Raw genomic sequence first — 26,856 nt, 5'->3', positions numbered from 1 at the left:
ATGTCTTGGATACCATTTAGCCCAAAGTTACCAGGGAGTCTTGAAGTGGTTGCACATGAAATTAGCCTAGTTTCAACATTTGATGTCAATATTTTTGTACTTTTAATAATTTTATATTAAAATCTCTTTCTCCTTTATGTTTAAACAACAATGGTTCTTTGAACAAATGGGGTTTTATCCACACATTATATGATTATCTAATCATGCTATTAATCAGTGACCTGCTCACTCAGAGGATATCTGATCACATTTCTTTCTACCATTGAAAATATCTTACTGAGAATAAATTTTTGTTTTCTACAAAATAACCCTTCCTCCTTCTCTTTCTCCTCTTGGCCCCTCCTTCCCGAAATGGCTTGCTTGCTCACTGCTGGTGCCACTACTTGAGCCATGTTTCCAATTGGCTTTATGTTGATGCATTGGAGATAAAATCTCTTGAACTTTTCTGCTAAGGCTGTTTTAGAAACAGATCCTCCGGTTGGTTTTCAGTCTCCAGAGCAGACAGGATTACAGGGGTGAACCACCAGTAATCAGCTACAAAATAATCTCTTACCGAGCTAGGAATAGAGCTCAGTGGAGCAGTTTGTCTTCAGTACACTGGGAGGCCTTGGGTTCCATCTCCAAAACAACCAAGGAACAACAGCAAATTCCTTCTTAGTTATCAACAAGTACTACTGCTTAGATCCCATACAGTATGTTTATTTCCAGTGCACTCAGAGAATCTGTGGATTTGATATTCACATTTAAATCTTTTCAGAAACTACTCATAAGAGTACATTGTATAGACAAAACTTCAAAGCTCAAAATATTAAAAAAATAAATATATCACAGAGTAGTGAATTTAATGGCTGTATGCATCTAATACCCTTCTCAGTGGAAGATCTTGAAAATAGGATGCTTGTGGAAGTGAATGGAGACAAGTTATATGTCCAAGAAAAGCCAGTAAGGTTATGGGAAATTCAATTCAAGGAATATAGGCACCAGAAAGGGAATAATATTGAGTCCCAGAAGTCAGATATCAGTGACTCATACTTGTAATCTTAGTCAGGTGGATTAGATCAGAGATTTGTGATTTGAAGCTAGTTGAAGAAGACAAATCAAATCCAAGAGAGTCTTACCTTGAAAAAAAGTCAGAGTTGAAGGTGTTCACGTGTTACAGTACCAGCCTTAGGCCTAAGAACATGAGGCCCTTAGTTCAAGCTCCAGATTCCTACTAGCCATGCATACCACAAAAATGTACCACAAAATAAAACTGCAGAACTCTTCAGGGAAGCATGGGTGATAGCATAGGTAATTCCTATGCTGTACTCCAAAGAAATGCAAAACTATTAGTGTCATCCTCAGTTACCATTTATGTATGGGCTTTACCACCAGAGTATGTAAATTCCTAGCACTTCTGTTTCCCATTGCTCAAGGAAAGAAACAGGCTTTGATATCCTGTAGGCAACTCACCCAAAGATAGAAATATAAGCGCCGGCTGGTCAGAACACCTTGGGAGGGAGCACTAACATTTTCTCTCGTCTCAAACAGCCTGGAATCTGCGTACATTCCTGGGCATGCAGTGACTGACCAAGCTCAACCATTATTATTACTTCAATGGGAAATAGTTATGGCTTTATGTTTACAAAGTCTTAGACATATATAATATAGTCTTTGATAAATAGTTTAGTCCTAGAGATAATTTATCTTTGACTTAACACATTTTTAAAAATTCACTTCAAGTTTGGGTTACTCACATGGGTCATAAGAATTCTCTTCATTAATACATAATAAATATTTGCACTCCTAAATTTTTATTTTGTATCTCAAACTTAATCCTTCAGAGAAAACACAACCATCTAGGACATATAGGACTTTAGGATATCCACTGTCTATGGGATAGCAAATTGGTCATGGTAGGTGATCATTAATACTTTACATCCAATTGTCAAAAACTTGCAGCTGATACTAGTAATATAACTTTGATGAACTCCATTTTGTTTTTCCAAGTCCTACTACATTTTTAATAATGGGAATTATTGAAAGCAGCATAAATTTGAGTACTAAGAAATGCAGTTTCATGGGCTTAGATTTGCAATTGATAAGCTTTTTCTGCATATTTTTTAGTCTGGAATGGTTTAAGTTACTATGTTATTTATTTGGTAAACAAATGATATGCCTTGAGATATAAGAACCCTTCTTTCCAAGGGAAATTCTTTATAGGTAAATAATCTTTCTTTTTTATTCCTTTATGGGGAAATATAAAGAAATCAAGTCTAAATAATTAGAGTTTTTTTCTGTTTAACATAGAAGTAATGCAAATGCTATACTGAAAGTCAAATTAAGAGAAAAAATGAGAGTTTAGCCATTCATTTAAAAATGTTTGTACATAAAAACTGTTGAATGGAATTTATTTAAAACAAGTTCAGTAACAATCTCTGAGCTTTGGATTGCTGCTATAACAAGGGATCAAATCTTTTTTCTTTTCTTTCTTCTTTTTTTTTTTGGTTGTGGGGCTTGAACTCTGGGCTTAGGTGCTGTCCCTTAGCTCTTCAGCTCAAGGCGAGCACTCTACCATTTGAACCACAGTGGAATTTCCCATTTTCTGGTGTTTAATTGGAGATAAGAGTCTCAGGGACTTTTCTGCCTGGGCTGGCTTTGAACCTTGATCCTCAGATCTCAGCCTCCTGAGTAGCTAGGATTACAGGCATGAGCCACTGATGCCCAGCTTGGATAAAATCTTATAGTCATAAATCAACATAAATTTTGTCTTGTAATTCAGTAGATCGAAAGTCTGACAGAGAAACAATGGGTTAAAATCAGGGTTGAGTTTATTTCTGGAGGCTCTAAAGTAGAATCTAATTCCTTGCTTATTTGAGTGACTAAAGACTGCCATGTTCCTCCCAAGTTCAAGGTCAGCAATGACAGGTTAATCTTTTTCACATTGCCCCATTCTGACGTTTTCTTTCATTATTAAGGTGTCTGATGTGATAGGGCCATTCTGGTATCCATGGTAATTTCTCTATTTAAGAGAAATTAATCAGCATTATTAATTACAGATACAGACTTAATTCTCCTTTTTTATATAAGACAACACATTTAATGCTCTGGAGTTAGAACAGAGAGACCTTTGGGAAGCTCCAATTTGCCTTCCATGACCACATATTATTTATTTAACAAATAATAATTAGTATTGTCCTCTGCCAACTTTTAGTTAGATGCTTGAGACAAACAAAAAGTCAGAGTAGTTACATTCTAAAAGTTTGTAGAATGATTATTTAAAGGAAAAGGCAGAAGACAAGGTTCAACATTCTGTTTTAGAAAATCCCACAATCTAGTACTACAAATGGGTCTTCAAAATATATGTTTCCTTTAAAAATAAATATATGCCAATTTCCTATGAAAGATTTATTTTCTGTACTAAAAACCACTAAAATAACAGTCAAATAATTGGTTCATCACTCATGGGCTTAAATACTTGAGAAATCAGAGGAAGTAGTTAATAAGATATACAAATGATGGCTGGTTTGGAGCTTGCATAATGAGAGTTTTCACTAGTTTTCCTGCTAAAATATTTTCTTATGGTTTGTACTTTTCAGTCCCCTCACATAAACAATAAGTTGTGTATATGGCAGTTACTGGAAGTTGCAGCAAATATTTAATTCAGAATGCTGTCCATTTACTCAGAAATTGGTTAGAATTTGCTCTAAATCAAACCTATTAAATGAAATTTGTAGATGTGGAAATGCACTCAGCCATTAATTATTCAGTTTTGTCTCTCTAAATTGTGCCTTAATTGGCCTTCAGCCACTCAACTCTCTTCACTTGCTAATAAGACTTCCTTGGACACATACACACTAAATACTTTTAACTACTCATCAGTGAGACTGACAAAGCCCAGCAGTTTTAGAAATAAAAATAGGGATTTATTACTATTCATCTTATAAGTTGTTACTGTGAAGTCTTCAGTTCACATATTTGTGCAGACCCAAACGGGTTTACTATTTTAGAAATAGTTGATAAAGACTGTTCATGGGTTGAAAGAAGTCTAGAAATCTTCCTTGTCCCTTTTCTTTGTCCCATGAAATTACAACTACTTTAAATAAGCAGATCTTGCAATCAACTTAGCACTGTAGATAAACTCTGCTGCATGCATTGGTCTATACAACTGTAGCAAAAGCACTAATAATATCACACCATTATAATGTTATAATAGGAATGAGGAATGTTGTTGAGATTTTGTCTATGAAAAGTAACAACATCATGCTAAAGGCACAAAAGTATTGGTTAAGAAACTCTTCCAGGTTCATGGGCTAAAGCCTATAATCCTAGCTACTTGGAAGGTGGAGATCAAAGTATCATAGTTCAAGTCCAGCCTGGGTATAAAAGTGTATGAGATTCTGGATGTGATAGTGTGCAACTGAGACACCAGCTACAGGGGAAGCATGATGGATTATGTGAAGAACCTTTCATCCTCACTGACATGACACTTAATTCCTTGTGCACATTCTATCGCAACAATATTTGTAAAAATTTCAAAAAGGTCTGTGACGTAAAAGTTCCCTTCCAGCCCTTCCCAACTTCATGGAGCTCAAATGAGATAAGAAATAGTTACCTTGGGCTGGGAAGGTGGCTCAGTGGTAGAGTGCTTGTCTTGCATGCCTGAGGCCCTGGGTTCGATTCCTCAGTACCACATAAGCAAAAAGAAAAAAAATGGAAATGGCACTGTGGCTCAAGTGGTAGAGCACTAGACTTGAGCTGAAGAGCTGAGGGACAGTGCCCAGGCCCTGAGTTCAGGCTCCACGACCAGACCCACAAAAAAAAAAAAAAAAGAAATAATTACCTAAAGATATAAGAAAGGGCTGGGAATGTGGCTTAGTGATAGAGTGCTTGCCTAGCATGCATGAAGCCCTGGGTTCGATTCCCCAGTACCACATAAACAGAAAAAGGCAGAAGAGGCACTGTGGCTCAAATGGTAGAGTGCTAGCCTTGAGCAAAAGGACCTCAGGGACAGTGCCCAGAAGAAAATCATACCAGAAATGAATCATTCCATTTTCTATCAACTTCACTGATAAAAAAACATGTGCTTACAGGGAAATCATGATTTGTTTTTCTATAAGCCAGCCTACATGTTTTGCTCATCAATACCCATGCTTACATGGGGAGGCTTTTTCTTCATGGTTTTCTGCTCTGCGGGGCTTTTTGAAAGTGAGCATTTCAGATTCATGTCCTATACATCCTTGAAGGGTCTAGGCACTTAGCCTTTGCTTTCGCTGTGGGCATGCACAATATATCTGTGAAATTCATTACAGGACAAAGAAATGTCTTGGGTTAGTCAGGCAAGCAACTAATGTTCCTTTTTTTTGTTACAAAGGCAAAAAGATCAATAGGTAGGACATGCAACATTTAGAGAATACTGTATTTCCATTTTTTCCTCTATACTGCATGATCAAATAGTGCTCCTGATTGACATTGTTTAATACACACTTCTGGCCTTTCTTCTTTCCTGCTAGAGAAACCCTGATGCCTGTTCTCTGTTAGCTAGTGTTAAATGTGTGTGTGTATGTGTATGTGTGTGTGTGTATGTGTGTGTGTGTGTGTGTGTGCATGTGTGTGTGCATGTCTCCAATAATTCAAATAATGAGCAATCAAAATATGAGGATAATATTATAATCTGAAGTCAACAGTGTTAGTTTGGAGACATTAGACAGGTGCTAATAATCTATCATGCATTGATTAACAGTAGTCTTTTTAGCACTGGCAAACTTGAGACAGAAGCATCACAAGTAAGTACCAGGCTAGCCTGGGCTACTTGGTGAGACCCTGTCACAAACAAACAACAAACAAAATTCTGATTTCTTTATACATAAGCAGGAGGGTCCCATAAAGGGAGAAAAGATGATCCATAGCCACTCATATATGAAAGTTGCTTTCAATTCAGATCATCTGTCAGGAATTGAAGCTCAATAGGAGCATGAATCATGTTTAATGAGCAAATTATCCTTTACAATGATCCAAATAAAAGTGATGGTGGTGGTATAAGTGTGATCAATATCCTTCTCAGTACCCCTAATTATGAAGTTTTAAAATTTGAAATTTAATACTATGTCAAAGTTTTGGATTGAAGTCATTATCTCTGTGTTCTTTTATAGAAATGGTTCTAATGGGGACATAAGGAAAAAAATAATCCATTTTTCATATCTGGTTACAATGATCATTGTTGACAGAAAAATATATATGAAAACATATATAGGGTCATATCATAGATACCCAAATGTATTGCAGATCATATGATATACTCGGGAAGATTGCAATGCTGTAACTCCTTCAAATAACTAATTTCAGTCTAACAAAATGAATACTAGGAAGCTGAAACATTTTTGCTCTGGGATGGAAGGTCGAGAGGGGTGACAGCAGAGGGAAGGAAAGAGGAATGAAGGGTGAATACAGTCTTAATATCCAATATACTTATGTGAAAATAGAACTAGAAAACTTGCAGGGATGGATGGAGTTGATAGAGATAGAGGAGGATGATGGGAGTGGTAACATTGATCGAGACACATGGTAGTTATAAATTGACATACTGAAATGGAATCCTTTTGTACAGCTACTTAAGGAATATATGTATATATGTGTATATCATATATGCATGTATATATATATATATATATATATGATACAGAAATAAAAATGATACTGTTTGCTCAATGACACATGAATGCTTCCCTATGTCATCCCTAAATTGGGAAGTAAGCAATGAACCTGTGGCACCAAGTGCTCTGCACTTGCTTAGAATGCTGACTCACTCATCTATCCTCAAAGATTGCTGAATGAGTCAGCATTCAACATTTGTGTTAGTTTGATTAGGACCTGAAGCTGTCATGTCATTATAGGATCATTGGGTATCAGTCATTCATTTAATTTGAAAGCAATGCATGGAAATCATTAATATTCATTCTGCAACATTATAAACCTCTGAATTCAAACACACTAAATCATGACAATATAGAATATTAGGGTTTTCCAAATTTTTAAATGATATTTTCACTTCAGTTTAATCAGTATTGATTTTAGTTAGTATGTCAACAAGCAAGGGTAAGCTCTGTAAAGTATTATGTTGAACAAGTTTAGGAAACTGGTCTCTTCAAAACAAAAACATGGTATTTTCTCCAACCTGTTATCAGGGCTTCTTGTGATATTCCTCTCTGTCTTCAATACAAACAGAAAGTTGGTTTACGATAAGTCTGAGAATATTTCAGTTGTATAAATGATTAAGCTAGAAAGAAATAAAGGTAGACAGCACTTCCTAAATTTGATTATACCTTGTCATGACTTAGAAATTGTATCCAATGTGGGCATTTTACTCTGTACCTTTCAAAATACCCCAATCCTACATTATAGCCTTTTTGTTCCACATAAAAATCTACATATCAACGTTAAGTATCTTTAGTTAACATTTGAAGCTTTTATGAAGCTCTATATGATTTCTAAAATAATGCATAAATAAGCAAATTCAAGTACTATTGATCAACATTATATATTTAATTCTATTATATTGAATGCAATGCTTAGAAGCATAAAGTTATATCTCAATGAGTTTTATAACTGATCCAAACTATCATTTTTCCTTGCTCCCATGAGATATGAGTGAGAAACTCATAACCAAGTTCCTGCTATTCACAATATCTCCATTGGGTGTAGCTATGATATTAGATAGGTTAATATCACAGCCTATGTACTCAGGAAGGATGCTGGGACATTTGGGGATTTGTAGTCACTTGCTTTGTCTTGAGCATTAAATTATATTTTTCAGCTGAATGATCTTGGGGAAAATCAAAAAGGATATTTTCAAGTCAATCAGGTCAAGAAGAATTTCAGTATATTTTACCCCAAAAGGAAGAAACCTAGAAAGTTATACCTTGTATTGAAACTTTGATTAACAGCAATTCTACATAGTGTGCTTATTTTTTTTAAACAGTCATATAATTCCCATCTAGGTTGAATGCCTTCAGAGTATGCAGGCATCTGTTAGATAAACTGGGATAAATAAGAAAAAAACCCACTAACCATGCAACTCCTCTGTCCAATGACAAGTCTGAGCAAAATGTCTTAAAATGCCTATTTATGCTGAGAGAGAGAGAGAAAGAGAGAGAGAAAATAGCATGTCTTCTGAAATGCAAGGGCAGCTTACATGCTGAGATGAAAACTGCTAACTCGTTTCTTAACAACACCATATGTCTGTGATTGGATCATAATGCAGTCGATTCTCCAGGGAATGTGCTAAATGGAAGTTAACCAAATCAAGGCCAGCCATCCTGTGTGCCTACTTGCTGATTAACTGGTGATCAGCCTCTTTGGATTTTCCACATCACCCGAACATGGCATGAAGGATCTTCCTACTTTCTTGACATCCTCTCAAACCAATCGAGTCATAAAAGCCCTGACACAATAATATTGATCCTTATGTTCACATTTCCTCTTCTATACAACCTCAATCTGGTCTAAGGAACGGAAATACAAAATCCTCAAAGTCTCTTAATGGGTTTTACATAGAACATGCATTGTGGAACAAACACTGTTGAATCTGGCTTAGAAAGCAAAAACAAAATACCAAAAGACCGAAGAATTTGCACTTTCTCCCCTGAGAAGTGTCATAACAAAGGGGGAAGGGAGTCAATGCCCAGTAGGCAAACAGCTCTTTATCCATTATATTTTATCAGCTCCATTATCCATTATATATTATCAGCTCTTTATCCATTATATTTTATCAGCTCTTTATCCATTATAATTTTTCTCAGGTTAGCTCTTCTTTAGTTTTTAAAGATAGGGATAGCTAGTTGAACTCAGCTAGGTATTTAGAAGAAGAAAATAGCAATTGGAATAAAGGTCAACGTGGAGAGGAACGATGGGACAGAACAAATCATCTCTCTTGTACCCACTTGGACGTGTAGGATCCCAAGATTGACACATGTGCTTACAAAAATTGTATGGTGGAGGACAAGTTTTCCCACTTCCACCTTCATGCACCAATGTGGGAAGATCCAATCAGAAAAGAACTTTCTTGCTGGAGTTCCAAAGCAAGGGATCCAACTAGAAAGCATTTTAGGAAAGGCATGGAGGAAAGCAAGCCCTCCCATTTCTGCCTTTGTGCTTTGAAGTGGGAGGAGCCCAATCAGAAAGGAATTTATGTGTTCAGGTTCTGGGGAAGAGGGATCCAGTCACAGTGGCTTCCAACATTGCTTAGCCGAATGTAACCTATCAAACTAGAGAAAGAGAGGTTTCCCTAACAGGAAAGGGAATTGGGAACCAAAGATACACTTTCTTAGGAGGGAGAGACCCAGGGACCAAACATCTGGTTGCTCCAGTCAGAGACTCAACAGGTAATTTCCCACTTTACGTAGTCGACTCCCACTAGCAACCAACTCCTCATCATCCTCCCTTCCTCCACTCATTCTCCTTCTCCCCATTTCTAATCCTCTTCTAGTTTTTCCTCCTGACCTAAGCACTGTCCTTTAACTTTGTTACACAAGGCACAAGCTGTACCACTTGAGCCACACCTCCAATTTAGCTTTTTGTTGATAATAGGAGATAAGACTTCTATACTTTCCTGCCCTGGCTGGCTTTAAACCAGGATCCACATATCCCATTCAACCTTTTGAGAAGCTAGGGTCACAGGAGTCAGCCACCAGGATAGGGTCTATTAACTCTTCTTTCTCTCCTGTTACCAGTAAATAAAATTACTTGATTTGCTTTAAGCACTTTCCTGCATTTTTGTTCTTCAATTGGCAGAAAAATCTATTACCTCATATCAAATATCTCCCATGCATCCTACAGTTAGATTACTATGAAGTTGGGGCATTTATAACTCTGATAATATAATATTGACTATATTATGGTGAATATAATTCTTTTTTTTTGCCAGTCCTGGGGCTTGAACTCAGGGCCTGGGCACTATCACTGAGCTGCTTTTGCTTAAGGCTAGTGCTCTACCACTTGAGCCACAGCACCATCTCCAGCTTTTTCTGTTTATGTGATGGTAAGGAATGGAACCCAGGACCTCATGCATAAGCAGCAAGCACTCTACCACTGAGCTACCTTCCCAGACCCTGAATATAATTCTTAATAGCATAGAGCTATATTTTTTTTTGTCAGTTGTGGGCTTAAACTGAGCCTGGGCGCTGTCCCTTAGCTCTTCAGCTCAAGGGGAACACTCTACCACTTAAGCCACAGCACCACTTCTGGTTTTCTGGTGGTTAACTGGAGATAAAAGTCTCACAGACTTTCCTGCCCGGGATGGCTTTAAAGTGAGATCCTCAGATCTCAGCCTCTTGAGTAGCTAGAATTACAGGCATGAGCCACCTGTGCCTGGCTATAGAGGTATGTCATTGTAGTGGTATGTGTGAAACCTAAAGAATTTTGCCTTGAAAGTGTAAGATGTCATTGGAGTGTCTGGATTGGAACTATTCCTAGTGAATGGAGAGTGTTTTTAATTTTTTTAGTGTGTAGCAACTGATGTTTATGTAAAATATAAAATTATTCCTTCAGATTTCATGACAGAACTAAACTACGTAAGTTTCTAAATTTACTGCCCTCTCTGTATTCTTGTTTACATGGGCTAGTAAGAGATGGTTGGGGTCTGGCATCCATCTGTGGGCTTTGCCATGGTTAGCTCTTTTGTTAATTATACATCAAGGTTATTTATATTAAGAGTCATTAACTGATCTCATTTCAAGTGCATTCTTTATTCTTTGCTGTTTTCCTTCTCAATCACTTTGTAGAAGTATGCAAAGAGATTTAAAGAAAAACCAAAAAATAATCACCAAGACACTTTTGAGGAAGATGAGTTACTATATGTAAATGCACATCTATAAAAACAAACTTTTCCCCCACACAAGAAAGGCTTTATTATATCTTCATTTGAATAACAGCAATAAATCTAGCAGTGGTTTGAGTGATTTCGTAATGACATTTCTTACCTGGGATGCCTGGTGGTGTTTTCAGGTATTTTCCATTAAAATGTTGAATTACCACTTCACATTTTTCAGTAGACTCCATCCTGGGAAAAGAAAGCAAAGGAGAGATCATATACTTGTGTCAGTTTGTTCATATTGGTTTTTAAAAAAAGATAAAAGAAGGGGAAAAGATAAAAGAAAGCGAGAAAGCAATGGAAAATCTTGACAATTTGATGTGAATTGTCACCTGGTGACATGATGACAATAATTAGGCTGATGGGAAACAGTACAGAATCTTCAGTGTTGAGAGTAGCCTCCCTACGCAGAGAGTTGTCTGTGATGATGGTGGTAGGTATGCTAAGCCCATTGGAAACCCTGTGACCTTATGACCTATGTCATACCAACGAGGACACCAATGGTGAAGGGGATGTTATCTCTTCAGTAAGTGGTAAAGCAGGAACTTAAAAGATGGATTTTCTAATTTGGGGAGGGGAAGGGAAATAACAAAATGCTGAAATAAGGATAAAAAAGGGATGTTTCCACAATATTTAAGCCTGTACAATAACAACTAAGAGGTCTCTACACACTCTACTGTTTTGTTTGAACAGTACATTGCCCAGAAGAGCAAACAACACAATAGTGAACTGCTCAGCATCCTGACATTGTTTTTGAAAAGTTAGCATGTGAAAGATGTTTAAAAAGAGTTATTTGAGATTCTATATGTTCTCAATTTTGAATGTTGGACAGTCTTTTGTTTTTTAAATATTTAAAAATATTAGTATTTCTAAATGAGGCTTCTTGTGTAAAATTTTACTTCTCATATACTGTTGTCTAAAGGATGAATTTTGAGAGAGAGTCTTGGTAGTGCTGCCATAGCTCAAGCAAAGTATCATTTACAACGATTTGTAAGTCATGAATTATAACTGGCTTTTATTACTTTATAAAAATTCAAGGGAGCAATAAAAAATTAGAGTTGATTCTGGTTAACAAAAACTGACTTATTCAGAATACAACAAGAAGCAAAAGCAAGCTTCACCTACAGTGCACATAGCTATGAAAGAATATATATGAAATGTCTGAAATGCATCCAAAGGTAAAGTATAAGTTCATGTATTTTGTTGTTTTGTTTAGATTGTTAATATGTGCTTTCTGAACAGAGGGTTTTGATGTAAGTTGTAATCTTTCCAGTGTGTAAATTTTAGGTGTGTTTTCAGGGCTATATCACGTGAACATATTACATGTAGAAGAAATAAAATAAGGAAAATGTTAATACATGCTAATAGATCACACATATTTATTAAAGTGATAGGAATTTACAGGTGAGAGTCCTAGAAATGAGGAGAACTCAGAGAAGCAGCCTCAACAGCAGAACAGGTGTTGGAAAAGTAATTAGGACAAAGGAGGTTTTGGACTTGCATCTTCTGCACATTCAGGTGAAAGGAGGAGAACACTTAGGTGAGTGCAATGCTCACTTGGGAGACTCAGAGATAGACCAGGAGATGCAAACAGGGTATCTGCACCGCCTCATCAATATCAATGAATTATTGTAATTACTTTCTGACAAATTAAAGTTTGGCTTTAAGTGCACATTCCTATGAAGTGTGGAATAAAATCATTCAGTATTGGTACACATGAAAACTCCTATCAGCAGCCAGATCAACTGCATGAACTTGAGAACTATGTTGAAAGCTATGTTATAACTATCTCAAAATTTAACCTTTATTTATTATTATTATATTTTTGTCAGTCGTGGGGCCTGAACTCTGGGCCTGGGCACTGTTCCTCAGCTCTTCAGCTCAAGGCAAGTGCTCTACCACATGAGCCATAGTGCCACTTTCTGGCTTTTTCTGTTTAGGTGGTGCTGAGGAATTGAACCCAGGGCCTCGTGCATGCAAGGCAAGCACTCTACCACTGAGCCACCTTCCCAGCCCCTGATATTTATTTTTTAACAAGGAATATTGCATTGCCATCTTTCACAGGGCCCCCTAACTTTATAGCTTATCTGGAAATGAAAAGAAAATTTGGGGAATTGGATTGAAGTTATCAGATAAGTATCCATTTTTTTAGATGATAAAAAAGACCTACATAAGAGTTATTTTGGAAGAAATCTTTTTTTAATATTTAAAATGTTTAATGATAATTTTTATCATGTCCTTCCAAATCAGAGAGTCCTCCCAAATCAATAAGATCTTAAAACATTTAGATTGGGGTTACAGGATCTAGAATTTATAGTATGGGCCACAGCTCCATTTCTGGCTTTTTAGTAGTTTTTTGGAGGTAAGATTCTCATGAGCTTGGAAGAAATCTTAAGAACAAATTAATTTTATGTATAGATGAAAAAGTTCTTTGAGCCTAATAGCATTTCAATAACTAAAAATTAAGCCAGGTGCTGATGGTTCACACTTGTACTCCTAGCTAGACTGGAGACTGAGATCTGAGGATCATGGCTTGACAGTCAGCTCAGGCAGGAAAGTTTATAATTCTTTTATCTCCAGTTAAGCTGCAAAACCAAAAGTGGATCTGTGGCTCAAGTAGTAGATCCCCAGCCTTGAATAGAAGGCTAAGAGAGGGCCTAAGGTCAGGAGGTTAAGCCCCACAATAAGAACACACGCATACACAAGAACTAAAAACTAAAACAAACATAACATTTTGCTCAATTTAATCATAAATGCCTTCAAATCAGAAGCTATTTTGATGAGAGGCAGGAATGATCTTCATTTTAAGTATTCACTACAATACAGGTTCCCCACTTTTTCAGATATATTTCTTCCAATGGAATCTTTCAATGTAACTCTTCATATTTGCCTAATTGGTTACTGACATTGTTGCCGGTGGTGGTGGTGGTGGTCATGGGGCTTGAATTCAGTGCCTGGGCACTGTCCCTGAGCTCTTTTTTGCTCAAGGCTAGCACTCTACCACTTTGAGCCACAGTGTCACTTCTGGTTTTCTGGTGGTTAATTGGACATAAGGGTCTCACAGACTTTCCTGACCAGGCTGGCTTCATACCGTGATTCTCAGATCTCAGGTTTCTGAGTTGCTAGGATTACAGTTGTGAGACCCACCAGTGCCTGGCTTGCTTAATTTTTTTTTAAAAGGGGAAATTTCTTTGCCCAGGAACAAAAGAATTTGAACTCTGCTCTTCCTATCTTCCTACCAGGGTCTACTCTCTACCATCTCTTAGGAAAAATAATATTTCTTCCTAGAAGTGATATGAATGGGAGAGGAAATACAAGCCCTTAATGACTACAGATATTGCTTTATGGAATTTTTATTCCAGAAGAGCTACAGAATGAAACTCAAATGCCCTGGAGTCCCTTACTCTGTTCGGTCTCTTTGGGTGCTCATCTAGATAAAAGGCAGGGATGGAAGGGGAAAAACAAAGGAGGAAGCAACAATGCTCGATAAGAAATGTACTCATTACCTTGCTCATGTAACTGGAACCCCTCTGTACAGTATTGTTCCAATAAAAAAAAGTACCAAAAAAACTCTGAAGCATGCTTGCAAAGTTCTACAAATCAAATATTTTCTCTTTGTTTTAAAATAACACGGAATCCTAAATGTAGACCAACATTAGACTGGGATTAGTGGGTATGTGTACTTGCTGATCCTACATTAGATGTCTTAGGCAACAAAGAGCAAGCTAAGAAAGAAAATAAGCTGGCACCAGTACAGTAGTATATCACTCTAATTTTAGCTATCAGGAGGCTGAGGCTGAGATCTGAGGATCTAGGTTGGAGCCAGCCCCAAGGGAAGGAAAGTTTTTGAGACTATTATCTTCAGTTAACCACTAAAAAGCTGAAGTAGAGCTAGGGCTCTACTCACTCTCTTGAGTAAGAAAGGTAAGGGATAGTGTTCAGCCCCTAAGTTCAAATCCCAGTACCAGGGAAAAAAAGAAAAGAACATCAAATGCCCAATATTTGCAATACTTTTTGTTCTGGTTTGAACACTTCAAGTCTTCCCTTTTGGTTTCTAAACATGGTATCTTTTCTTAACACTGTTTTACAGCCGTATCAGACCAGATGGGGGCTGTTCTTTTGAACACGAAGAGTAGCATAGATTGTTCACTTTGGGTTCATTCAGATTTAACTAAGAGAACGTCTACTGTGAGTCTTTAGTGACTCTTCTCTGAAAGAATAAATGCAATAAAAGCCTGTTTTTTTTAATAGCTGCTGGCACATAGTGTCAAATCATATTAGGCTGTACTTCCCAACAGTGACGATTTCATTTTAATACATGGGGCACATTTTAACAAGGCAACCCCATCCTGGCAAAGATGACAATGGCGGAGCTACCAAGGGGCAGGGAGGAAAGTATATGCTCTTCAGATGTGGAAGCAACAAAGGTGGACCCAGAGAACTGGGGACCAGAGGAACATGCTTCATTTGTGTAGCCATTTTAGGAAGAATGTACCGGTTGTCTTTAAGAGTTTCACAATGAACAACTCTGTAATGCCAGCTCCAGCCATCTGAAGTCTGGCACATGCTTCTGTGGAGGAAACTGATACTAGCAATTTTGAGGGAGTCTGGAAAGGGCAGGCTGGTGCCACCCTTTAAGTTGGGCCCTGAATCACCTCAGATACATCTCTGCTTCCAGGTATACCTGAACTCCCTGGGCCATCAGAACCCTCCAGCTCCAGGCCAACCAATCACCTAACATGTATTAATTGGACTCTGACAAGGCTCCAATGGTAGGTAAAGGTTCAGGTTTTTTCTGTTAGGTCTGATTTTAAATATAAATACAGCATGAAGGGCCTGTTTGACATTCCTGCTTTTCTCAATGCTGAGAAATGACTGGCTCTAGTCATTTGAAATGCATGACAGAGCTGTTTCTCTTCCTCTACACACTCTCTCTCCTCCGCCTCTCCATTTCTTCTTCCCCCTTTTCTCCTCCTTCTTTCACCCTCTTTCTTCTCTTCTTCCTTCTCTCTACTTCTCCTCCTCCCTTGATCTGCCTCTTCTTCTTCCTCCCTCCTCTCCCCCATCCTTACCCCTATTCTTCTTCCCCTTTCTCTCTTATTTTATTCCCTCTCTTCCTCTTCCTTTCCTCCTCCTCCTTCTTTTTGCTCTCATTTTTGAAACTGGTTTTACAGCCAGTCCTAGCCACAGGCACATTCCATCAGATCCAATGTTAGTAGAATGAACATTCTGGGTCAGATTTAACACAAGGAGGCATAAAAGTGTATCACAAAATCCTTTTCTGACTGGATCACCTCAGTAGAGAATCTCTATTTATGGTCTTAAAGCTCTAAGTATTTATTACCCTTGCATTTAAAATAAATCTACTCTGTCATTTATTATGGTTAATTAAAGGTTTCCGCTATTGTGAAATGTTTGTGGTTTTGAAATAACAGGTTCTGTACAACTTATTGGCAACTTAGAGCATCCAACTGCTAGCCAAAGCATCCTCATTTCTGGTAAGATTTCCAGAAAGAGTCAACATTAAATTTTTTCTTAAGTAGTAAAATGTGCACTCCTTCTGATATTTTCAAAAACAAATTACATCATTTACTTAGGAATCCTTTGCAACTGGAGTGAGTCATGGGGAAAAGATGAATGAATGAGTTGAATTTTCATCTTTCCTTTTGTAATTTGTTTCTTTCTAGCCAGGTGCCTGGCTTTCTCAGGATACAAGTGTCATAAAAGGCAAATAGTAAAGTCTAGTGCCCTCCCCACCATGACATTTGCACAACACAGATATTTTGATGATCAACATTACAACATAGTCTTGTAGAAAGTGAAATTCTGGATAATATTTCACTAATAAAACCATGATCCAGAAATCCTCTTGTTTTTGAAGTTCTAGGGGTAGAACATAAGCCTTGCACTTGCTGGGCAGGTGCTGTACCAGTGAGCTACATCTTCTACCCATGAGTGTTTAGAATCATATCATTTTAGGACTGGAAATGGCCACATATCAACGTCTGCATTGTACAGATGAAGAAACCAACATGAAAACACAATTACCCACCCGCCCCCCAACACACACACATACACACAATGTACACAGATACTTTCCCAGTGAGGAGTTAGCAGATGAGCCTGGGACAGAGCTTGTGTCTGTTATTTCATGTTATTTTTGTTATTCTTAAGTAGTTGTGTAAAGGGCTTTCAAGTTAACAAATCAGTTTATGAGTACAATTTCTCTTGATTATGCACGATTTGTCTTTCATCATCATCAGAGTACAACTCATCTTTCATCATTTTTTCCCATCTCTCCCAACTCCACCCATCCCCTCAATTTACCAAGTTCCAGTTCAGATGGCTTATCAGGAAGAGATCAATTTGCATTGCTGACTGTGTGATCCTTCTGGTTCTTATATTGACTGATCTGCTTATTCTATCTGAAGCTGGGAGAGATGAGCTGTCTCTACTCCATCCAGCCACCACCAACTACAGCAATTTACACTGATGTGGTATGAGAAGAAGAGCATTTCTTCATATGGTATTCTTACAAAACCATTAATAACCTTCCTTCCCTCCCTCCCTCCCTTATTTCTTTCCTTTTCTTTCCTTGCTCCCTCCCTCCCGCCCTTCCTTCCTTTTTTCCTTTTTTTCTTGATTTTCTTTGCCTGTACTGGGATTGAACTCAGAGCCTTAAACTCTCACTTGGACTTTTCACTCAAGGCTAATGCTGTACCACTTGAGCCATACCTTTGTTTCAGCCCAGTCTGGCTTCAAACCTTGATCTTCAGATCTCAGTTCCCTGAATAGCTAGGATTACAGACACAATCCTAGATGTGCAGTATATAAAAAACGTGTGTCTTCTTTTCAGATTTTCTGTAAATGTAAACTGACTTCAAAATTATATATATCACGGTATAGCCAGGTGCTAGTGGGCTCACACCTATAATTCTAGCTGCTCGGGAGGCTGAGATGTGAAGATTCTGTTTTAGAGCCAGCATGGGGAGGAAAGTCTGTGAGACTCTTAGCTCTAATTAACTACCAAAAATGCTCACAGTGGAGAATATAGCTCAAGTGGTAGATCCCTAGCCTTGAACAAATAAACCTAAGAGAGAACCAGGCCCTGAATTTAAATCTCAATGTTGGTACCAAAGGAGGAAAAAATAAACACTTAAACTAGTAGAGAGTTATTTTTATTAATTCCAATGTCTGGACCTAACTCAGGAGATTCTTAATTATTTTGGCTTGAGGCCTAGGCATAAATTTTTCAAACCTAACCAAGTAAATCTAGTGTGCTGCCAGGTTTGAAAACCTCTATACTAGATATATACAGGTCAGATATCTCAGACTGAAAACCAAATCAGAACAATAATGTGGCTTCGTTGTTGTTGTTGTTGTCTATTTTAAAATAGCAGAGACTTCTGAAATTCCTGTCAATGTTTGAAAACTGGGAGCCTTCACATGAAAATATTACTTTCTGATTGTTCTGGAAAAATGGGACATTCTGAGCCATGCCCCCTACACAGTAACTGTGGTATGATAACCTTAGATTTGCTTTGTCCCAGCATCTCAACATCTCTTTGTCAGTTCCCCTAACTCTGCTCAAACTTGTGTAGATCCTCCTTCTTCTAACTTTCAACTGAGTCACCTGGAAAGAGCACCTCCAGGTGCCACTTCCTCCAGATGGGTCTATTATCAATGAAAGAGGAATAAAAACAAATTGCAAACTAGGTGCTATTAGTCCACTCCTGAAATGCTAGCTATTCAGGAGGCTGAGATCTGAGGATCACAGTTCAAAGGCAGCCCAAGCAGGAAAATCTGTGAGATTCTTGTCTCCAATTAACCACAAAAATGCCTACAGTCAAACTGTGGTTCAAGTGGTAAAGCTCTAGCCTTGAGTGAAAAAGTTAAGGGACAGTGCTGGGGCCCTGAGTTCAAGCCACTGTACTAGCACACACCCACATAAAGCAAACACAGAGGTGGTGCCTTTCAAGGAATATGTAAGTCCTTTGTCTTCATTCTTTGTTTTTTTTTCTTTTACTGGATCTGAAAACTGGTCCTCTCATTTAGCTTACTTGACTGCCATCAGTGGAACAATACTATAATCATATCTTTAGCCACAGATCCATGTTTCTGAAAAAGAATGTTGGTTAAAGAAATGGAAGAAAATTGCACATAAAAACTGAGATGCAGAGAAAATTAGTTACTGTAGCTCTAGTAGTATTCACATAGAAGTTCCGTGCCATCCAACACCCCTGGAATGCATTGAGACTATTATTTTAAGACACTTATTTCTAGACTTTTAGGAGACTTTTAATCAGACTCATTGAGTTACACCTCATATTTTAGTCCTTGATATATTATCTAAAATACCTCATTTGATTTGAAAGTTTGTTTTCTGTTTCCCACAAATGCAAAACATGGCCCCATTTTGAGTCTTTTACCTCCTCTTCTTCCTAAGATTTGATACTATTTGGTATTTAACTATCAAATATTTGTTGTCGAATATTTCCGGTCATCTTTATAGTTCAATACAGTATCAGCCCAAAAGAACAGATATTTTCTCTTTGTATAAGCCTTTATGTTATATCATCTAGAACAGTAATGGCACTTAGTAGAACTTACGACATTTTTATTAGAGAAGTAAGTGAATAAATGAACAAATCCACTTTATGTCACAGAAAAAGTCTATGTGCATTTTAGTAACTCTTCCAAAAGTATGAGTAAGAGGTGCAGAACTGAGATACAGGCCACATTATTGCATTAACCTGAAGAACTATGGTCATGAGCACAGATACGTGGAAAATATATAGATTAATCCAAGGAAAGGTACTAAATAAAAGATGATGGACCATCTTTCTAAATCTTTTGTCTCTATTAGCCAGTAGAGTAGTAGATGTTTACCTGAAATCTCCATAACTTTCTGGAAGCTAAAAGTGACTTTGTCATGCTTTGGGCTGAAAACAGGCATGCGACAGAGAAATCACTTCTTTGTTTCTTTTTAAAATAATTCTATTGTTATTATCAAGGTGTTGTACAGAAGAATTACCATTTCATAAGTCAGGTAATGAGTACATTTCTTTTTTTTTTTGACAATGTCACCTGGGACAAAGAAATCATAAAGGCCCCGTGCATATTGAGTGACAAAAATGTTCAGAATTATGCAGTTCACCAAATTCACTTTCACACAGGTAAATACTTTCTTTAAAGTTCCTCTTAGCAAGGCACTGGAGGTTCACTCATGTACGCCTAGCTACTCAAGTGGCTGAGATCTGAGGACTGAAATTCAAGGCCAGCATAAGGACTGACTTTGGACTGAACTCTTAGTTGCAATTAAAAAGCAAAAAGCTGAAAGTAGAGATATGGCTCAAATGTTAGACCATCAGGATTGAACAAAAATACTAAGGAACAATGCCCTGGCCCTAAGTTTAAGACCCAATACTGGCAGACACACCAAAAACTGATCTTTTATCATCACACAAATTTTGAAATATAGACATTTTATAGTAGTCTATATGAATATAAAAACAAATATTCACAGTACTTGGTTCTCCAGGTGTTTATAACGGTCTATATACAGCAAGACATAAGTTCTGGACATTTCAGAATAACAAATCATTTGGTTCCATATAATATATATGATTGGTTGGTTAATTGGTTAGTTGGTTATTTAGGTTTTACATATATACAATATTCTGAGTCTTCTACCTGTGGTATGACTTTGTAATGGTGAAACAAGACAAACAGATAAGGACAAAAGAAAACAAATTACCCATAGAAATTACAAGGAGAGACACACAAAACAGAAACAAAGATGATAAAGATGAAAAGGGCATCAGGAATGTACCTGCCAGTGAACCACATTTGTTGACAATAAAAGAGGGATTAAAAGTTTCAAAAGAAGCCAGGTGCTAGTGTCTCACACCTGTAATCCTAGCTACTCAGGAAGCTGAGCTCTGGGGATCTTAGCCAAGGCAGGAAAAGTCCGTGAGACTCTTATCTCCAATAAACCACTCAGAAAACCAGAAGTGGCACTGTGGCTCAAGTGGTAGAGTGCTCACTTTGAGCTGAAGAGCACAAGGACAGCACCCAAGCCTCACAACCACCAAAAAAAAAAAAAAAAAAAAAAAAAAAATCAAAGGAAATGAAAGAAAGTCATATTATTTTCAGTCTCCATGCACACAACTGTAACCTGTTTCTGGGCAAACATCACTAAAATTTGGCAATAAATAACCACTAAGTTTAGCCTTGAGAGATTTCTTTCGGTCACATTTGAATTCCTGGTTCCATGTATTTTAGAGAGTACTGGCAAATGAACTGGCACAGTAAAAGGGAAGAACTTTGACCACAACACTGAACTTGAGGTAGGTATAATCAAAATGAATTTCAAATAGTAAAAACTCACAGGGTGACTCTGATCAAGAAGCACTGGACACTTAGATGGACATGTTACATTGCAACTTCTTATGCAACTTTTTGAAGTTCAAAAATAAAATAATTTTCATAGGTTTGGTTATTTATTTTTATGACAGTATTGGAGCTTGAATTCAGGGTCTGGGGATATAGTTCCTTAGCTTTTTTGCTCAAGGTTGGCACTCTACTATTTGAACCATTTCTCGCTTTTAGCTGGTTCATTGGTGGTAAGAGAGAGTCTCAACAATTTTACTGAGCTGACTGGTGTTAAACCACAATTTTCAGATCTCAGCCTCCTGAACACCTAGGAGTACAGACATGAGCCATCAGCACTTGACTGGATGGTCATTTTAAAGTGTCATGCATTTGTCTAAAAAGCAATTATCAATGTTTGCTGGATATTTTAAAATCTCTTTATATTTTTTTCACTATAGTCTTTTCTAAAGCATTTTTCTTCTGTTTTCATGAAGTGTGAGGAGACAAGGCACACACAGTATCAGCTCATAAATACCAAATTAATAAAATGCTAATGATGTCCAGAATTATTAGCAGAAAGTTTTACACTAAATTTAAACCTATTGTACTCTTTTTTTGTAATCAGGCTAGAATTTGCCTCTAATGAGCCTTAATTTTTTTTAAATTAGTATAAAGGAAGAAGAAACAGAATGATTTATTTAGAGAACTTGTTCTTTCAGGGTAGTGAAGAGGAAACAGGAGTCTCTGCCCATGTGTTCACAGTCATTCAGACAAAGCTGCATGAGAATCAAATTAAATATACTGAAGAGGAGCAAAAATGCCATACAGCACAAAGGTCTCTGTGTTCAAGGTCTCTCACGCTCTTTAGCTCACCAGGGGACAGTAAATGCATTTCTTAAAGAGGTTCTGTGTTCCCAGATGTTGAAGTTGGAGAACTGGGAATGGGCCCTCCCCACCCCATCCCTTCACCACCTTGGGCCACTCTTTAGCAGCCTCTCCTAACACTTTTGCAATGTGATTTTTTTTTCCTGGACAAATGGTCTCATGTTTCTGGGAATAGGGAATGCATAGCATGAACACATAGCCATGTCTCTCTAGACTGGCTGATTTATGTCCTGATCCTCCCACTCTTAAGCAATGTAGTCTGCCCACACTACTAGCTCAGCAGGAGCGAGTCCAACTGTTAGCATTCCCACCATAAACTTCTGTTTTTAGAGGTTTATGACTTGGCTGTAAAATGCTGCCTAGAGGGTGGTAGATCTTACCAAGTTGTTTTAAGTTACAAGAGAGTAAAAAAAAAAAAAAAGAAAACATAAAAAATAACACAAAATGTCTGTAATTTCAGACAGTATCTAGAGATTCTGGAACTTCAGAAACTTTAATTGTGTTGTCTGTGCACCCTACTGGCATCCAAATGAATGCTTTGAAGTTCTGGTGTTTTAAATATAAAATGAAGGTACTTTTTTACTTTGAAGAGAGGGTTATCAAAGAAGATTAATGTGTAGCTTGGAAGTAAAAAAAAATAATGGGGGAATTTCTTTCTAGTCAGAGGCATTTTAAGATCTCTTGCACATGAAGGACCACTGGGTGGTTTAAGTGACCAATGATAATATTCAAAAGGAAGTCTGCTAAAAGAATTGTTTGAGGTGCTGGTGGTGATGGTATGTGGGTGCGGGGGAGTGGAGGCTGCCAGTACTCAGTCTTTAACTCAGGGTCTTATGCTCTATTTGGCTTTTCTGCTCAAGGATGCACTATACACCTTGAGTACCTAGGATTATGGATAGGAACCTCTGTTCCCTGACTGTTTAGGCTTTTGTCATCAATTTTTTATAAATGTGTGAATTTATTAAATACAGTTATAGGCTACTTTTTCCATTTGAATAGCATATTCCTTTAATCATGCTAAAAGTACTGTGAATGTGTAGAGAAAGAAACAGTTTATGAATTGGACTGAGTTGATGTCACTGTATTTTAGTATTCGCATCCATTTCTCTGCCTTGGTGTTGGAGATTATCATTCTCATCAAATTCTCTCTCTCTCTTTCTCTCTCTCTTTCTCTCTATCTCTCTGCTGTGGCTATAGTCTGAACAAAAATATTTTTAAAAGAAAAAAATGAAAAAATGGAGGCATTTCAACCATCATCAAACATGCACTGCAGATCTGTTTTAGGTGAGACAGAATTCTAAGTGCTAAAAGAAATATGGAGAAGAATTAGCCATGATCTCCACCCTGAAGAGCAGGAGGGGAGATGGATTAGTGATGAATATCTTTTAAGAGCCTGATATCAAGTATGATACAGACATCCATAGGAACTGGGTCCATCTGAAAAAAATAGAAGACATAGGAGCAGCAGCAATCATTTATGCATCAGCAGTGCTAGCCTTGAGGGAGAACTTGGTAGAAGCTCAGTGACTGAGTCCTATCACAGACTTACCAAACCAGATTCAGGATGAGCCTGTAAGTCTGAGTAGAAACTCAATAGAAACACATGAGAACCAATATTAATTCATCAAGGAGGTATCTCTTAACAGAGAGAGCAACAGAGGTATCTCAAATATCGGTGAATAAAATCCCACATTGCTCTCTCTCTGACCATGCCTTCTGATGAGTAGATCTATGGTAGCAACTTTGCATTTCTAAACATTCTCAGGTGATGTTGATGCTGCAAATCTGGAACTGATCCTTGGAGAAGTACAATCCCACAACATCTGTATGGATTTCAGGAGTTTTCCTCATTTGCTTATTTGATGATCCCTAGCATAATCAAGAACATCTGGACTCAAATCACCTTCTCTGTGGAGTAATTCTAAAGAGGAAGTCTAGACAAGAAAGACAGGAGGAACCAGCCAGGTGCTGGTAGCTCACACCTGTAATCCTAGTAACTCAGGAGGCTGAAAAATGAGGTTCATGATTCAAAGTCATCAAGCAGGGAAGTCTGAGAAAGTCTTACCTACAATTAATCATCACAAAGGTAGGAGTAGAGTTATGGCTCAAGTGGTAAGGCCCTAGCCCTGAGCAAAAAAATAAAAAATAAAAAAAAAAGGTCATTGACAGGGCACAGGCCCTGAGTTCAAGTATCAAGACCAGCGCGCTCTCTCTCTCTCTTTCACACACACACACACACACACACACACACACACACACACACACACACACACACACACACACACACACACACACACACACAAATAAATAAGTAAATAAATAAATAGGAGAACAGGACAAACCCTGGGCAAAGTTGAAGTTGTGAGTGATCTAGTTAGTTAAAACAATTGGCACAATTATTTGAGAAAATTCAGAACAAATGCTAAATATAAGCAAGTAGGAATGTGAATAGATATACATCCACATGATAGAACTAAAATTGGTTTTTCATCCCATCAAATGAAGTTAATCATGTGAGATCCCATTCCTCAGCATTTAAAACATAAGACTCATGGAGAGTTAAATTCCTTTTCTGAGCCAGTTCTTTGGCTTCCCACAAAGGAGAAGAAGACATATTTTCGTCTCCTTTCTTTAAAAAAAATCATAGTTTTGACTTAAACCTATATTTTCTCTTCCAATCTACTTGCCACTCTCTGAAACTAGGAAATACATGATTTAGGGCATAGAGATCTAAGTTAAGCAGAGGAATGTGACTGACAAATGGATGCTCAAATTTTGAAATCTATCACCAGCTACCTATCCCTCCATCCTTCCAACAGAGAAAGAAGAAGGAAAGTGAAGGAAAGGAAAGGAAACAAACATGCAACACAATGGAGGAAGACAGAAAGTAAATAAATTCAATGCAATTGTGCTAAGTTTTATTGGAAAAAGATAAAACTTTTGTAGTATGTGTAACAATATATCTGCAGATGAGCTGGATAGAGGTCAGGGAAGGACTCTTTAAAGAGATATGTTCTAGTCAACACCTGAATGCTGAGTGGGCAAAAGGCAGGGAAATCGTCAGAGAGAGAAAGCCAGGCAAGGGCAGTATGTGCCCTGATCACAACGCAGGAAAAGCCAAGACAGGAAGGAAAATGATGCTCCAGAAGCATCAATGCTTCTGAAGCCAGCAATGGAAAACACGCAGGCCACATTGGAGGTATGTAAGCAGGATAATGACATGATCACACTTGAAATTTTAAAGATTCACTATTACGTCTACATGAGAAATTTATTGAAATAGGAAGAAGGCTACATCCAAAGTAGGCATAAAATACCAATTTAAAATGTTACCTTTTTCCCATTCAGTGGGATTTCTAATTATCTTGCTTTTTATGTCCTTTGCTAGGCAGACGCTCTTCAATTTGATATAATCCCATGCATCCAGATTTTCTTTGATTTGTTGTGATTCTGGATCCTTGTTTAGGAAGTTTCACCCCTTGTCTAGAAGGCTTAGGGTTTCCATATCTCTTCCTGTGATATTTTCCCAGTATCTGGCCTCACATTGAGGTCTTTGATTCATTTAGAATTGATTCTAGTAAAAGGTGGTATATGTGTATCTACCTTCAGTTTTCTGCATGTAGATAGCCAATTTTGCCGGCACCACTTGTTGAAGAAGTTGTCTTTCTTCCAACCTGTGTTTTTGGTTCCCTTATCAAATATTAGATGGTTTTATGTTTGTGTGCTTATTTCTGGGTCTCTTATTCTGATCCATTGGTCCTCAGGCCCACTCTGTGCCAGTACCAAGCTGTTTTTATTACTATGGCTTTGTAATAAAGCTTGAAGTTTGGTATCAATATTGATCTAATGCTGCAGTTCCTGCTAAGGATTGTTTTTGCTATTCTGGGTCTTTTATTATTTCATATGCATTTTTGGATTGATTTCTCTATTTCTTTGAAGAAAGTTGTCGGAGGTTTGATGGGTGCTGCATTGAATTCATATATTGCTCTGGGCAGAATTATCATTTTTACTATGTTAATTCTTTCCAACAAGATTATGGGATGTTTTGTCATTTTCTTAGGTGTGCTTCAATTTCTTTTTTCAGAGTTTTCCAGTTTTCACAATACAAGTCTTTTGTGTCTTTGGTTAATTTAATTCCTAAGTATTTTTTTGAGGCTATTACAAATGGAATTGCTTTCCTAATTTCATCATCACTCTTCTCATTGTTGGCATACAAGAAAGCTACTGATTTTTGTGGGTTGATTTTATAACCTGCTACTTTTCCAAAATTTCAAATCAACTCAAGTAGCTTAGGTGAGGAATCTATAGAGTTCTTTAATTACAGGATCATGTCATCAGCAAAGAGGGATAGATTCACTTCTTCTTCCCCTGTTTGGATCAACTTTATGTGCTTCTCTTGCTTTATTGCTCTTGCTAGGAATTCTAGCACTATGTTGAAGAGAAGTGGAGAGGGTGAGCATTCTTGTCTTGTTCCTGATTTTAAAGGGAATGGTTTTAACTTTTCCCATTAAGTCCAATGCTGGCTGTAGGATTGTCATATACAGCCTTTACTATATTAAGAAATGTTCTTTGGATTCCACTAGCTATACATCAAGCAAGGGCCTCATATCCAGTATATACTTACAGCTCAAAAAATTAAACCTCCTTAAAATAAACCCTCAAAAACACAACAATCCAATCAATAAATGGGATAAAGACCTAAAGAGAGATTCTCAGATGAAGGAAAAAAAATGGCTAATAGACACATGAAG

General features: G+C 37.4%; 1 protein-coding gene across 1 annotated transcript in view; it reads right to left on the bottom strand.

Annotated features, from left to right (window-relative positions):
• Rbms3 (RNA binding motif single stranded interacting protein 3) overlaps positions 1 to 26,856 on the bottom strand; it is a 295,095-nt gene that overhangs the window by 249,386 nt on the left and 18,853 nt on the right. Inside the window, exon 3 of the mRNA XM_070007501.1 lies at positions 10,956 to 11,035. Within this exon, the coding sequence (XP_069863602.1) occupies positions 10,956 to 11,035 (80 nt within the window). The remainder of the gene's footprint in view (positions 1 to 10,955; positions 11,036 to 26,856) is intronic.

This window comes from Dipodomys merriami, unplaced genomic scaffold (genome assembly GCF_024711535.1).
Source record: "Dipodomys merriami isolate MVZ:Mamm:240054 unplaced genomic scaffold, mDipMer1.0.p SCAF_7, whole genome shotgun sequence".
In the NCBI taxonomy this organism is placed as follows: Eukaryota; Metazoa; Chordata; class Mammalia; order Rodentia; family Heteromyidae; genus Dipodomys; species Dipodomys merriami.
This window is presented reverse-complemented; position numbering and strand designations above follow the sequence as displayed.